We start from the raw sequence: 14,974 nt of genomic DNA on the forward strand, positions 1-14,974 counted from the left end.
ATCGCATCTCTCCTCTCCCGTAGATTTCCGTCTCTTCATGAGTCAGCTCGAACTGTCTTTCTCTGTCTTAATTTTGTCCCGTACACTGAGGAACTATTATGATAGATCCATGCGCTTAGCCACGGCGAAACGTGCTGCTCTCCTGGGGACGAGCCGACGAGGCTGCAGGTGAGCAGTAGGTGCGTTCTATGATTGATACGTGGCAGGACAAATCGGCAGTCCACGCCACGAGGAAATGACTCAGATTTGGGCCAAAAAAATCATCCATTACGCCTTTAACTAAAAATCCAAACCATCACAGTACAGCAGGTTTGCAAACGTGTGAGCACCAAAGTGTTTAATTATTGCTGCTTTTTTATTCAGAGTGTAGCAGAACTGGAACAAAAGTGGCAGAATGAGGTAGAGGAGGCTCAGCAGGGCAAGCTGGAAAACAATACACCATTCTTCCATGATTATCATTTCTTTGAGGTATTGGCTCTACTCCTCATGTTTTCTCTTGAGCTTATAATTCATGTATGCTTTCTTGTTTTTTCCAATAGAACAAAATTAAAGAACTTGAGCTTCTGTGTTCCCTGAAGGAGATCCCTCTTGATTTTAGTGATTTAGAAAATGTGGTCCTTGCACTAAGGCAGGTTTTAAATAAAATAATCAAAAGATGGTAAAAAGGAAAAGATGTTCTGTAAGGTTTTTATCTATTTGCAGAGAGAAGTTCTTTCAAGAGGTCAACAGTCTGCACCTTAGAAATTGTACACCTCTGGCTAAAACAAAGGCACTTGTTAAAAGTGTGATGAACCGCACTGAACTTCTGCTTCATGTTACAATAGCGCCGCATTGCCGAAGTGTAACAACCACACCTGCTGGTATACCGGGGCCAGGTATTATTGGATTTCAATTTATTAAGTTATGTTTTCTAATAAGACAAATACAATGCAAATAGCAAAGACTAGTTTATTTCCATGACTTAAAGCTATATAGCTTATAGCTTTTTAGCCTGTAGATAAAATAATATGCAAAAAGAAGACGATACATTTTCTAAATATATTTGAAGTCATGTTAATATTTTTGGGTGATTGTTTTATTTTATTGTTTCATTAGCTTCTAAATCCTTGTCAGATGCCAAAACAGTCATTCCTGTGGTAAAGCAACCAGTCTTCCTGCGCAGCATGTCTGCTCCCTCTGACCTAGAGATGATTGCTAATCAAGACCTAGAGTTTACTCATCCACCACAAAGGTATTCATTTTATTCATACTGTAGTTGTAAATAAAGTCAGTGCACGCAAAAAAAAAAAATTCTTTAATTTGTATTTGGTTAAATTTGTTAGAAGACGACACCATCCTACAAGTCATCGCAGCAGCTCCTTTACCCTGCTTCAATCCCTAGCTGTAGAAGATAGTCGTGACAAACCAACCTATAGTGTGTTGCTGGGACAATTGTTTGCCTTTATTGGGACTACTCCAGATCAAGCTGTAAGTCAAAAGTCAAATTGCTTTGACAGTGCTTCGGAAAAGTCTAAGTCACTCGCTCTTTTCACAGGTGTCAAGTAGTATTTTTCTGTCTGCTGCCCAGACGCGGTGGAAACGAGGCAGCACCCGCAAGCAGGCTCTTGTTCATATGAGAGAGCTGCTGACTGCTGCTGTCAGAGTTGGGGGAGTTACTCACCTGGTGGGGCCAGTCACTATGGTTCTGCAGGGGGGTCCACGGTGAGACATGGACACTATTGCACATGCATCCCCATATTGTGTGAAATGAATTAAGATTATCATTCTGTCTGCAGGATTGAAGAGTTGACCTGTGGAGGAATGGTGGAGCAGGTACAGGACGCCTTTGGAGAGACTATGACATCTGTAGTTTCACTTTGTGCTCGCTACCCCATTGCTTGTGCCAATAGCATTGGATTGCTATGTACAATTCCCTATACAAGGTAATGGGTTTACATTTATGTTTTCTATATAGTGCATCCACATTTTATGTTATGTTATAGCCTTATTCCATTTTGGAATAATTTCATTATTTGCCTCAAGATTCTATAAACAATACCCGATAATACAAGTCTGTGAAAAGGATTCAGTTGTAGTCATCGGGACATCTTGTTTTTGTTTTTTAAACGAGACGTTTCGACTCTCATCCAAGAGTCAGTCATTTTCAATCTGTGGAGCTAGTCTGAGAACTCTGATATTTATCCTACTCTGAGCTGCGTAAGCTCTACTCACGGGGCAGAACCTCCTGAAGCAAACTTTGAACTCTTTGGCTTGAATAGCAAGTGTCATGTCTGGGGGGGAAACCAGGCACCGCTCGTCACCCGGCCAGTACCATCCCTACAATGAATCATGGTGGTGGCAGCATCATGCTGTGTGGATGTTTTTCAGCGGCAGGACCTGGGTGACTAGTCATGTCCTTGACTGGCCCAGCTAGAACCTAGACTTTAACCCAATTCAGCACTAATTACAGCTGTGCCAAAAGTTATTCAACAAAGTATTGAACAAAGGCTGAAAATACTTTTCTGTTTTTTAATACATTTGCAAAGAATTCAAACAATCTCCTTTCACGTTGTCATTGTGGGGTATTGTTTGTAGGATTTTGAGGCAAATAATTAATTTAATCAAACTAATAAGGCTGAAAAACGTGCAGTGCTGTGAATACCTTGCGGATGCATGACTGTTGATTTTGTGACTCAATTTATTTTTGTGCTTGCTCCAGGAGTGAAGAACAGTGCCTAGTTCGCAGTGGTCTTGTCCAACTCATGGACAGACTTTGCAGTCTCAGTGGTCAGAGAGAATGCAGCTCCAATGAGAAGCAAACCAAAAAGCAGAAAGTAGCCACAATGGCCTGGGCTGCCTTTCAGGTTCTTGCCAATCGTTGCATTGAGTGGGAGAAGGTTGAAGGTATGTTACTGAGAGCCCTGCAACTTCTCAATTTCCTTTTAATAACCATGCTTTCATTTTGATTAAAGGTGGCTCTACAGATGCAGTGCACTCTGGTTTAGCTCGACAGGTGTCCAGTTTGCTAACAAATCACCTTGCCAGAGCCACAGAGTGCTGTGGCAATCAAGCAGCTGGCAATGATGCCTTACAAGATGTTCTTAGTCTACTAAATGACCTCTCTAGGTATTATGCATTCTAAAAATAGCATTTTGTTAATTTATTTAGGATGTAATATCTGTGTTTGTCATTCATACATGTAAATTTTCTTTATCGACTGCAAATGTTTAAACATATTTTCTTCCAGGAGCCACATTGGAAAAGCGATTTTAAGTCAGCCAGCATGTGTGTCAAAGCTGTTGTCTCTGCTGCTTGACCAGAGACCTTCTCCAAAGCTAGTTCTTATCATACTACAACTGTGCAGAGCTGCACTGCCTCTCATGAGTGTGGAAGATTGTGGAAACGTGGCCCTGCCGTCATGGAGCTACTCTATAAACACTCTTGATGCAGAGCAACAAGATGCCAATGACCCAGCTTCACGAATTGCTGCCTTGCTATTGGCTAAACTAGCTGATTATGTAGTGCCAGGTTAGTTTGTTGTATCTGGTTTGTCATCCATACTTGTACTCTGTTAAATTTTTTGGAACATAACATTGAAAATCCATTCTGTCTGTAGGCTGCCAGACCCTGTTGTCTCCCAGCTCGTCGGAGCCTGACACAAGTTTAACTCGAGCAAGTTCCAAAGGTGCTTTGAAGTCTGACGATGCTGGGGAGGAGGGCGAAGCTGTTGATGGCAAGCTATCAATATTTATTCACAAGCGAGAAGACCAATCATCTCATGAAGTCTTACAGCCATTGCTAAGGTAACATACTCCACATAATTTAAAGTAAATGTATTTATTTATTTTTGTTAAATTATGTTTTCTCTAAAATACTGCTTTTAATATGCAGTAGTTCAGAGGGGCGCCCTTTTCGACTTGGTACTGGGGCAAATATGGAAAAAGTGGTGAAAATGGACAGAGACATGACAAAGGTATGTACTTAACCAGAGTTGGTGAAACGTGTTACCCCTCACGTTATGAGTACTCAAATTACTTTTTTAGAGTAACGAGAAATGTAGCACGTTAGTTTTGTGCACCCATTTAATCTAGTATTAGTTTCTTTTTCAAATCAGTAACGGTTAGGTCTCGTTTCACCACAATCCCAGAGCCAGGTTTATTTCACAGCCACAGCACCAAACACTCAGCGTGTTGTAAGGATGTGCATTGTCCTCAAGAGAAATAATCTTTCAGATGCCCGTTTCTCCTTCGTTATAACCACTATTTTGTAGCTGATGACTAAATGTAGGGTAAGAGCGATGTGGTGAGTTTGATTTAACTAAATTACGGGCCTAAAAGAAGCGCGTTCTATTGTTGTACATCAGGAATCTTGCTGATCTAATAATGTTGTTGTAGTGATGTTTTTCATTGCTTTAGGACAGGCCTACATGTGCTTATAGAATGGCGTTGTATTGAGGTCATCTGTCAACATAAAAGATAAATAAAGCTCAGACAAACGCATTTTTATTTTGCTTGTTTATTTGATATTTTAATGATTATGTTAATGTGTTCAGCAAAGCAAAGGGATTGTCGGCATGTATAGGTTATACAATAATGTTAATTATTGGTAACACAATAGTACTCTTAACATGTTACTTTTAAAACAAAGTCGTACAGTATTGTAATGTGTTTTCCAGGGCAGTAACAAGGTACTTTTAATACTTTTAAAAGTAACACTACCCAACACTGTAGTTAACTATACAAATCAATCTGACTGTTCTGTTATTTGTCCACTTAGTGTGGCTGTTGTGAGGTAATCACTGAAGAGGCGTCTGCTGCCCTGAGGAAAGCCAACAAATGGGCACAGTCTGGTCTCATCGTTAGTGTTGGGCCGCCTGTGGAAGCTTTGGCCCAGGAGATAGCTGGAGGCATCCCTTCTGGGGACAAGAAGAAAACTGCACAAACAGCTGTGTGTAGGGACCGAAACGCTGATCTAGCTAGGTATACTTCATATACACACTTATCGGATGTCCTGCTACTATAATATGATTGCACAATAAAAATCTCCCTTCATTCCCATAAAGATCTGACCCTGTGAGGCCTTTCATAAGTGGACATGTTGCAAACAGTATGGCTGCTGAGGTTATCGCTCTGCTACATAGTTTGCTTACTGCTCCCGAGTCCAACACGGCTCAGATCTGGACAAGCACAGCTGAAAAAGTAGGAGAAAATCTATTTAAAAATTTCTTCTCAGCTTTGACTAGTTAAACAAGTTGAATATGTTTCTCTTTGTGTTCTGCTTGTGCTCTTTTGAACCGTTTCTAGGTACTTTCCAGGGCACTGATGTTTATTCCCCAGCTAGGGAAGTATGCTGAGAGTATTTTGGAAAATGGTAGTAGCAGTGCCAGGAAACTGGCAAAGCTTCAAGCCATTGGCAGACAGGCAGTTGCTGCACTCTGTGCCCTTGGTGGCTTTAAAGAGACTATTAAGATTGGCTCTGAAGTTCAGGTTGGTCCTGGGTTAATCATGCTCAAGCTCAGAACACATGCCATTTTTGTTGTTGACAGCTTAAAACTAATCTAAACTAATTCTCTGTCCTACAGGTGGTTGGTAAAGGTGTGATGGGCAGTGTTGGTATAGTTATGTCTATTAATGAGCAAGAGGGTATTGCAACTGTTAAGTTTCCTTCATCTGAATACAGAAAAGCTTGCAAAGCCACTGACATTCTGACAGTACCAATATCACGTTTGTGTACTCCTCGATCGGAGGTCAGTCAGCCTGGATTTTTTTTTTTGATATATAAAAATGCAATTCATATTTAATGTTTAACATTCCTCAGGCTCTTCCGCTTCACAAGTTATCAATAACCGAAAAAGTGGTCCAAGCTGTGCAATCAATGCTATTGCCACAAGAGGGCAGTCTCTCTATTCACACTTCTCTGCCAGCTACAGGGGATGGATCCAGTCCAGTCATGGCTGCAGTGCGCCTATTGGCTGAAATTAGAACTAGGTTTGTGAAGCATGTTGCATGTTAACCTTTAAAAGAAGCTCTGATTATAACAATTTGATTTACAGGCGACATTATAAAATATGGTGTATTTTAGGGCATGTCTTGTCATGGCACAGCTTCTTGAAGACAGCTCTTTCTGTGAAGAGTTTATCCAGCAGTGCCCAGCTGCTGTCGAAGTCCTCAATCTAGTTGCACAGGAGTGTAGCCCTGGTGAGTTATTGATTGGGGCACTTACTTTTATGTTTGAGTCAGTCATGTATTTATATATATTTTTTCTTTCAGGGGAGCGGCTTTGTATGGTTGAAGCCCAGTGTGAAAGAGTAAGGATGCTGTATCGAGATTGTGCAAGACCTCCTCCTCCCCCACTGCAAACTGACAGACGTCAGGTAGACAAATTTTAATCATTAGTATTATTGTTTTAATTTACAGCTTAGCTGATTAAAACACTGTACCCTGTTGATCTTACCTTCTCAGCCAAAAGAAATCACTTGGTGCCCATTCCGAGTGTTTCCTCCAGTACGAGCCTGTATGTTTTCCTCTCGTCTGACCTCTGTGACCTTCCTGGCTGATCCGAGTGCTGGTGGAGGGTTACCCAGAGGGACATTTATTTATGCTACATCACCTGTTCCTGTTCAGGTTGACATACATTTGGATGTTATATAAAAACACACAATTTATTACTGAAATGTAACATTTATACTGAAGTTAATCACACTTGCTCTGTGTTTGTACAGGCTCCATCATTTTACTGGGAAATTGAGATAGTCTCCTATGGAGACTCTGAGGAAGACAGTGGCCCTATTGTGTCCTTTGGTTTTGCCACAGAGGCTGAGAAAAGAGACGGTGCATGGACCAATCCAGTTGGCACATGCCTCTTCCACAAGTATGTGTTGGTGCATGTTGCATTTATTTGTGATTTTCTGCTATATTATCATTGTAGAAAAAGATTCAGTTGTAGTCATCTGGACACTGTTTTTGAAAAACAAGGTTTCGACTCTCATCCAAGAGTAATTCTCAATCTGCGGATCTAGTCTGAGAACTCTGATATTTATCCCACTCTGAGCTGCGTAAGCCCTGTCCCCCGGGCGGAAACTCCTGATAATAGCCTGTCCTGTTTATGCAATATTATAATTTTCTTGAATTGTCTGTTTCAGTAATGGCCGAGCAGTGCATTATAATGGCTCCAGTCTTCTTCAGTGGAAAAGTGTAAGATTGGATGTGGCGTTACTTCCTGGTAAGCAAAACTAATATGGTGCACATTATCTTCTGTGTATATTTATATAGAGCATTTAAAATAGCATATTTCAGATATAGGTTCCTGACAAAGTGCTATGTTTCTGCCATTGACACAGGTGATGTAGCAGGAATCGGCTGGGAGAGGTCTGAAGGAACTCCTCCACCCCCAGGCCAGGCCCCCAAAGGAAGGGTCTACTTCACTTACTGTGGTCAACGTCTCGGGCCAATGCTTGATGATGTTGCAGGTGGCATGTGGCCCCTGGTGCACATCCAGAAGAAGGTACTTTTAATTTTTCTCTTAGGGCTGAGTTTATTCTGATGACTCCATTACTTTCTGCGAGATTTATAAACCCCCCTTATTTGTAGAATGCAAAGATTCGTGCCAACTTTGGAAGTCGGCCATTTGCGTATGCAGAAGGGCAAGCACACAGAAATGCTGCAGATTTTTGTGTGGACCTAGCTGAGGAAATAAGTGCAAATTTTGAAGCACTTCCATTTGCAATGGCTTCAGACAGTGATAATGATGCAGGGGCTAGTGTTACGTCAGACTCAGGGTCTCACGGGCCACCATGCCGGATTGCAGCTGTTGCAGTCACTCAGCAACGTACGTATACAACTTGAGATGCCTCAAAATGCCTGTATGGATCATATTCATTTTTATGGATGAGTATTGTTCTTTTTTGTGAGTACAGAGTACAACAGCGACCTGTCATGTCATTACAAAATAGAATTGAGTTATGAGAACTTGGTCACCTCTGGACCTGACCCACATCCTCCCCCTATTGCTGATGATGAAAGTGATGAGGAGGATGATGATGATGTCCCTAGAGTAAGTACTTCTTATTTGTTTGTTTTTTCATTGTGATCTGTTTTTATGTGTATTTTGTGTTTTGTTTTTATTCAGGAAGATCACTATGCCTTGTTGGTTAAAGCCTGGGAAACAAAAGTATTTCCAACGATTCGTAGGCGGTTCCGCAATGAAGCTGAAAGAAAATCTGGACTCGACCAGATTAAAGGAGCTCTACAGCTTGGTATGGGATGGCTACAATTACTATACTTATTCAAGTAAAACCCTTTAGTGTAGTTTGTTGTATAATTAAAGTTGCACTAGGAGAGAAACATTACCGGTATTTTTAAAATCATTTTTCATATCTTATATGTCCCTCTAAAGTGCTTTGCCAGTAAAAACTATTCATTGCTGTAACAGTAATGCTGTAGTTACATCTATAGCTCTTAATATGGAAGTCTCAATATGCTTATTTTGCTTATCCTATGTATCTGTTCTAATTTGGGGTAGGTATGGTTGACATAGCAAGACAGACTGTTGAATTTCTTTATGAGGAGAACGGGGGTATTCCTCGAGATCTCTATCTCCCTACTATTGAGGACATCAAAGATGAGGCCAACAAGTTTACCATTGATAAAGTTCGCAAAGGTAAGATCTGTTTTAAATCATTGATATGATTATTGATGGACAATAATCCAGTATTATCAATAATCGTAATAAACCTTTATTTCTCCAAATCAGGCTTGACTGTCGTCATCCGTTGTCCAGACAGCAACAATACCAGCAGCACTATTGGAGGAACTGCATTGCCAAAGTTTGCCATCCGGGGAATGCTGAAGACATTTGGACTACATGGAGCTGTGCTAGATGTAGATACTGTAAGACGTTATTATTTAAGGTGTGATTGGTAAATGTAGCATATAACACATCGCTTCCATCTTCCATGCAGGTAAATGAGCTGGTACAAGTTGAAACGTACCTCCGCAGCGAGGGTGTGTTGGTCAGATATTGGTATCCAATCGAGATACTTGAACGCCCACCTGCTGGATCTCGAAGAACTGCCTCCAATGGCTTAGTTTCTCTTGATTCTAGCAACATTCAGATCCACAGGTCCTATTCACTTGTGATTCTCAAATGATTTATTTAAAACTCTTCACAAATTGTAAATTTGTTCTCTAACAATACTTCCACAGGGAACTGCTGCGATGTGAAAGTGCCCTGGCTCGCCTGTACTGTCGAATGGCCTTGCTCAATATTTTTGCTCCCAAGAATCCCCACACTTTCACGCGCCTTTTTCATATCCCTGCCATTCGCGATATTACTCTGGAACACTTGCAACTTTTGTCTAATCAGCTGCTGGCACCTCCTTTGCCTGGTCAGGCTATTCTACAAATGCCAACAATGACTAACTAACATTTCTTAATGGCATCCTAATTCTTATTCTTCCTACAGATGGCACTATTAGTTCTGACTCAATCCTGCTGGCCCAGTCAGTGCTTCATAACCTCCAGAGCCAGAGCTGTTCCCCTACTGACTTATTTTATCAAGGCAATGCTCAGCCTATTTGTGAGTGGTTGACTGTGGCCATCACCCGTGCCTTACATCAAGGGGAAGAAAGCCTTCTAGAGCTCACCAAGCAAATATGCTGCTTTCTACAGGTCAGCGGGTTTTGTTTTAGTTTTACTTATTTTTTTTTGTATGAAATAACACAACAGAATTCAAACAAAATGCTCTATTAAGCTCATCTATCTTAAACAGGCGGGCAATCCCACAACACATGATAATGATCGGCTTGAAATGCTAAATTTTTTGCCAATATAACTTTTTTTTATTCTGTCAGAATGCCCCAGAGCAATTCACATCTGAAGAATTCCCTGTGACTGAGTCAAAAGTTAGCATGGATGTCAGCTTTCCTGGTGCAGCATTTGTAATTGTCTCTTGTAAGGAAAGCCAACTTGGCTGCCGCAAAGAGTACGTTTTCAAGTTTATAATATTTGTATTTCTCCATCGCTTTTGTCTTATATTTATTAAAGGTTTTATGTTGTCTGTAGCTCTAGTCTGTACAAGGCTCCCTGGGCACGGGTCATGGTGTATGGCCAGGGTCATAAAGTACGCCGAAATGGGCAGCTGAATTTGATGGAGGCAGTGTGTTATCCTCTGGATGCATCACCAACTAACACAGGCCTCACCCCTCCTCCAACTACAAATCAGTTCCCTTCTGTCATCATTCCCACGGATAAAGTACATGTCAAATTAGGTTTGTATTACTATGCCTTTTACATTCCAAGGAGGAGTGCATAAAATTTGAGTTTGATTTTTAAATTTTATTTCTTCCAGGAGTGTCTCCTCCTCCGGGTGCTGTTTTGGTTTTGCATTCCCTTCCTCTTGAGTTCCCCTTGGCCTTGGCATTTGCAGAGCAGCTGTTGACATGGAAACTAGTTGAAGGCGGTGAGCGCTCAGAGGAAGAGTTGGACTCAGTACCCTCTTCTGTCTTGCTACAAGTTGTAGAGCTTTTAGGTTGGTCACAGTATATTGTTTACACATCTTGCCTCTGGTACTAGGCTTACTGTTCAACTTTTCTCCAGGTGGGTTACTGTGGACTACTGATTTGGCTCCATCCATCAAGGAACAAATTTTTCACTTGCTAGCCGAACTTTTGAGAAAGATCCATCATTTGGAGCAGCGCAAAAGTCCTGCTGGTCTCTCCAGCTCTATTGCTCTATTGCTCAATCCCTGCCTCGCCGTGCTAATGGCTCTGCAAACAGAACTGAGGAAGCTGTATGACCGAGAGACTCAGGGATGGACAGCTGGAGGCACTGGCCCCGGGGCATCCTCTTCAACGGGAATTCCATTGGCTCTGGGTGCAGAGCAGAGCCGCTTCTCCACCTACTTCCATGCTCTGATGGAGGTTTGTCTGGCCGTGGCAGAGGTGACACTACCACTCAGTGTTGGAGGTCCATCTGTAGGACCCTTGTCCTCCACCAGTGCACCCAACCTCAGTGACTCCTCTTCTTCATCATCATCGTCCCCTGGCCAAACACCTCAGAGCCCAAGCCTTTTGTCCAAACGGAAGAAGGTGAAGCTGAAACGAGAGAGGGCTGCTGCAGCGGTGGCCGCTGCGGTTGGGGGGAAACGTGGAAATGGAGGTGCCCGTCTATCTGAAAGTGACAGTGCCCTATTAAACATGGCAGGCAGTAAACCTGAGGACTTGCTTTGGTTCCACCGCTGCCTCACTCTCTTAATGATTCTACGACATCTTGCCAACAAAGACCCTCAGGGTCTGAGTGTAACCAGTGACGCAGTAACTGATGCCTGCCAGGCTTTGGTGGGTCCCACTGCCCACAGTCGCATCTTAGTCCTTTCTGGTATTCCCACTCATCTAGAGGAGACAGTAGTCCGTAATGCCATTCGAAGGGCTTGCAATGGGCATGGTGGACTCTTTAAAGATGAAATCTTTATCCCGCTGCAAGAGGAGGATCTCAGTAAACCCAAAATTGTTCCTGCAGTTCTAAGCCCATCAGATTGTAAAACAGTTCCTGAACCAGAACGTGGTTCTGGAGGTCCTGAGAGCCCAGACAGCTCCAGCAGTGTTACTCCTGCCATGAGTGTGAGTGCATCTGCCTCGACAAGTCAGACCTCCATCTGCAGCTCTTCTCAAGGCGTGTCTCGCACTGCAAGTGAGCTCTCTGTGGACCAGGACATGTCAGCCGCTCCCACTCTGACTGCAGCTGCCTCCGCTGTTCCATATGCCCAGCAAGGACCACAGGACCCTCACACTGTATCCAGCCAGGAGAGTCTTGATATTTCACTCACAAGCACTGGAAGTCTGGGAAGTCTTGGGAGTTTAGGGGAGCCTGTCGACACTGCAGAAACAGCATCTTTGTCAGATGGGGGCTCTATGCAAACAGTAGCCTCAATTGAAAGCAATACGGTCATAACCAGGCCCATAAAGGGATACGCTGTCATTGAGGTAGAGTTGTTTTTTCCATTACGTTAGCATATGCTCTGAAACTAATTTTTTTCTTTTTCTTTTGTTTAAATTTAGGTGCGCTCTCGAGCGAAAGTGGAAAAAATACGTGCAAGTCTTTTTAACAGTAGTGACTTAATCGGCTTGTCAAGTCTTGATGGAGAGGAAGAGCTCATGGAATTGACCAATGAGGAGATTCTAACTGCTTCCAGTGTCAACCAAAGCTTGTTTGATACACAAGGAAGCTCTGCTCTTGAGGACTATTTTATAGACAAATCAATCAAAGGTGGGTCAACACAGACTGTGTACATAACATACTTGTGTAGTTTACGGTACATATTTGCAGTGTTTAATTAATAGAAATAGACCAATTTGATTGATACCAAAAGCAAATTTCAAGACTGTGTTTCATCACATAACAAACCACATAATAAATAGAACAAGATCAAGTCTACATAACAACCTCAAAACATAACATTTGCATTTAAATAATGAACTACATTTCACTAACTTGGAATAAAAGGTAAAAATAAAAAAAGTGATATGTTTTAATCATCAAATATGGTAAATACTTTTCAAGTGGCGGGTCCACCACCTGCTTGTCTCCATGGACATATTGTTTTACCTAGAATGTTGCACAGTATGACATTAAACATCTCCTATATCCATGGAGACAGCCAAGTTACAGGTCAGATCTATAAAACATGCACTTTTCTTACTGTGAATGAGATTTCCTCTTCAGTATAGAAAAGGTTTAGAAGGTTGTCATTATCGAGGCAATGTATTTTTATTTTTTTTAAATCAAGACTTTTATCCGAAAGTCAATCTCGAAACATCTTTATTTTAAATACATTAACCAGATTTCTACTTTGAAACTTTTTCTACAATGGATCACTCCTGGACGAATGAGGGATTATGGAGACATGTTTTCAGTTTATCTTTATTAGTATTGCAATCCTGTAATTGAAAACATTGCTAGTAAACTTGTGGAACATTCCAGACAAAGCAATATCATCTCCATGGAGACGAGCAGGTGGCTGACCTCCCTACAAAAATTAATTAGTGCACCTTTAGAGACAAGATGAGCACTTCATTGCATTTACATTTCACACAGTTGTCGATATTTCGTTATTCCAGAATATATTCTTTCATAATTGTAAATCTGATTGTATGTTCCTGTTTTATATGCTAATGTTTATATTTTACTTTAGGTGACAAGCTTGTACTCGGGGCTAGAGACGTTCTTACAGACATTTTTAAAAGTTGTGTGCATTCAGAACAGATGCTTAGCCTCACACCGACCAAACCAATCAAAGTGTCAGATATTTATCTCAGCAAAGAGCAAATCAACTCTCAGACCCCTGGCAACCTGCTGCACACATTCTTTACCAATGTTCGTTCTCCTAAAAAAGTACTTGATGACCAGCTAACACAGGTAAAATCTTCCCCTGTTTGTCTCTGGATTGAAAACACATGTGTTTCATCCGACTTTATTTGTGTGATTTTAGATTTTGCAAAAATATGGGACTCCCAAGCCAAATAAAAACAAATATAATAAAGCCGGAAAAGAGCAGCATCAAGGCAAGGTAGTTAGCACAAAGAGACCTATCACCAAGCCACCTAGCAAAGAAAAGTCTGTACTCAACAGTGTGAGGTAAGTCAATACGCCAAACTCTATAGTATAAGTTCTATTTTAGATGCAGTTATTTATCGGCGTTTTTCTTTTTAGAACTGCACTGAGTGAAAAGAAGGCTGTTCTAAAGCCAAAATCTCCAGAGAAATCCAAACCTGATGAAAAAGATTTGGAAAAGTCTCCTGCCAAAAAACCTGAAGGTTAGCATAAAACGCACTGGAAAAGAAAGTATTCATCTTTTAGCATTGTTGTGTCCCAAGTTAATTAGCGGGTATATATTTGGAGTCTCAGCTATTCTTTGTTTTTAGTTTCTGAAGAAAAATTCTTGACACTGGAAGGCTTCCATAAATTTGCGGTCGACCGGGCCAAACAGGACATTCGCAGTGTTTGGAGGGCAATTTTGGCCTGTGGATATGACCTTCACTTTGAAAGGTGAAGCCTATAAACCTCCTTTATTTGCTCTTTCATACATTATTCATTCTCCTCATACTTTGTGGTGGTAAAATATTAATGCCAATCTGTGCCACTGATCCTCCAACCTAACCTGGTTCTGCCAATTTGATCTGTGTATCCCTCTGAATTGATTTCTACTCAATAACGATCTATACAGACTCTCGCCGAAAGCAGTTAGGAAAAGGTGTAACGTCATGACAAATATTTGAATCTGTTTGGTCGAGGCATCACAACAACAGAAATGAGCTGAAAAAATCAAAATGGTGTTGAATCCAGTCAGTGAAAAGTACAGACATCTTCCCCGTCCACAAATACACAAAACTTCTATGGGCGCGTTTAAAAAAAGAAGATGATTCGTAAATCTGCTAAAATGAGCCAAAGTACGTCTGTTGGTTTCGCCATGTGTATTTAGGTTCATCCTTTTGACTTTTGCCCAAACAACAATGTGATTGGTCAGGGCCACAGCAGCCGGACTCAAACCAAACCTGACCAGAGAGATTATCAAGAATTTGTGAAAGAAATATCACGAGAATGTATCTGGCATGAGCCACGTTACCACCAACCACCTCCAACCACCACCACCAACCACCACTTACTCACACACCACATTCATACTCTTGTACTTTATACTATTGTTTCATTATAAATGAGTTTACATTAATGTGTGCAATTACACTTTAATACATTCTATGAAATTGACATTCTTTCTCATTCTAGGTGCACCTGTATGGACACACGGCATGCCCAAAAGGCCTCTCGAAAGTGGACTTTGGAGATGGATGTGGCATTGGTGCAGTACATCGACAGACTCTGTCGTCACTTGGCAATCACACCGGCCAGGCTGCACCCACATGAAGTTTACCTGGACTCCAGTGATACCGCTGATCCACGTGTGGCCTGTCTGCTAAGTATGACATTTTTTTTATACATTA

The 14,974-nt window shown here is 41.5% G+C and overlaps 1 protein-coding gene across 2 annotated transcripts in view; it reads left to right on the forward strand.

The window, feature by feature from the left end:
* LOC140347181 (probable E3 ubiquitin-protein ligase HECTD4) overlaps nt 1–14,974 on the forward strand; it is a 28,659-nt gene that overhangs the window by 10,638 nt on the left and 3,047 nt on the right. For both annotated transcript variants that reach the window (XM_072433541.1, XM_072433542.1), the window contains exons 27-67: nt 364–468; nt 540–632; nt 707–875; nt 1,096–1,231; nt 1,323–1,467; nt 1,535–1,701; nt 1,776–1,922; nt 2,699–2,883; nt 2,952–3,105; nt 3,227–3,507; nt 3,596–3,782; nt 3,871–3,952; nt 4,756–4,958; nt 5,042–5,177; nt 5,283–5,465; nt 5,561–5,725; nt 5,797–5,966; nt 6,061–6,176; nt 6,249–6,352; nt 6,441–6,602; nt 6,701–6,849; nt 7,121–7,200; nt 7,319–7,482; nt 7,569–7,806; nt 7,895–8,031; nt 8,107–8,233; nt 8,500–8,637; nt 8,731–8,867; nt 8,939–9,099; nt 9,183–9,364; nt 9,442–9,647; nt 9,830–9,960; nt 10,041–10,246; nt 10,327–10,506; nt 10,575–11,959; nt 12,035–12,242; nt 13,168–13,391; nt 13,465–13,610; nt 13,686–13,789; nt 13,898–14,021; nt 14,760–14,950. In XM_072433541.1, the coding sequence (XP_072289642.1) occupies nt 364–468; nt 540–632; nt 707–875; nt 1,096–1,231; nt 1,323–1,467; nt 1,535–1,701; nt 1,776–1,922; nt 2,699–2,883; nt 2,952–3,105; nt 3,227–3,507; nt 3,596–3,782; nt 3,871–3,952; nt 4,756–4,958; nt 5,042–5,177; nt 5,283–5,465; nt 5,561–5,725; nt 5,797–5,966; nt 6,061–6,176; nt 6,249–6,352; nt 6,441–6,602; nt 6,701–6,849; nt 7,121–7,200; nt 7,319–7,482; nt 7,569–7,806; nt 7,895–8,031; nt 8,107–8,233; nt 8,500–8,637; nt 8,731–8,867; nt 8,939–9,099; nt 9,183–9,364; nt 9,442–9,647; nt 9,830–9,960; nt 10,041–10,246; nt 10,327–10,506; nt 10,575–11,959; nt 12,035–12,242; nt 13,168–13,391; nt 13,465–13,610; nt 13,686–13,789; nt 13,898–14,021; nt 14,760–14,950 (7,708 nt within the window). The remainder of the gene's footprint in view (nt 1–363; nt 469–539; nt 633–706; nt 876–1,095; nt 1,232–1,322; nt 1,468–1,534; nt 1,702–1,775; nt 1,923–2,698; nt 2,884–2,951; nt 3,106–3,226; nt 3,508–3,595; nt 3,783–3,870; nt 3,953–4,755; nt 4,959–5,041; nt 5,178–5,282; nt 5,466–5,560; nt 5,726–5,796; nt 5,967–6,060; nt 6,177–6,248; nt 6,353–6,440; nt 6,603–6,700; nt 6,850–7,120; nt 7,201–7,318; nt 7,483–7,568; nt 7,807–7,894; nt 8,032–8,106; nt 8,234–8,499; nt 8,638–8,730; nt 8,868–8,938; nt 9,100–9,182; nt 9,365–9,441; nt 9,648–9,829; nt 9,961–10,040; nt 10,247–10,326; nt 10,507–10,574; nt 11,960–12,034; nt 12,243–13,167; nt 13,392–13,464; nt 13,611–13,685; nt 13,790–13,897; nt 14,022–14,759; nt 14,951–14,974) is intronic.

This window comes from Eucyclogobius newberryi, unplaced genomic scaffold (genome assembly GCF_026437365.1).
Source record: "Eucyclogobius newberryi isolate DKJ021-1_F unplaced genomic scaffold, fEucNew1.0.hap1 SCAF_6, whole genome shotgun sequence".
In the NCBI taxonomy this organism is placed as follows: Eukaryota; Metazoa; Chordata; class Actinopteri; order Gobiiformes; family Gobiidae; genus Eucyclogobius; species Eucyclogobius newberryi.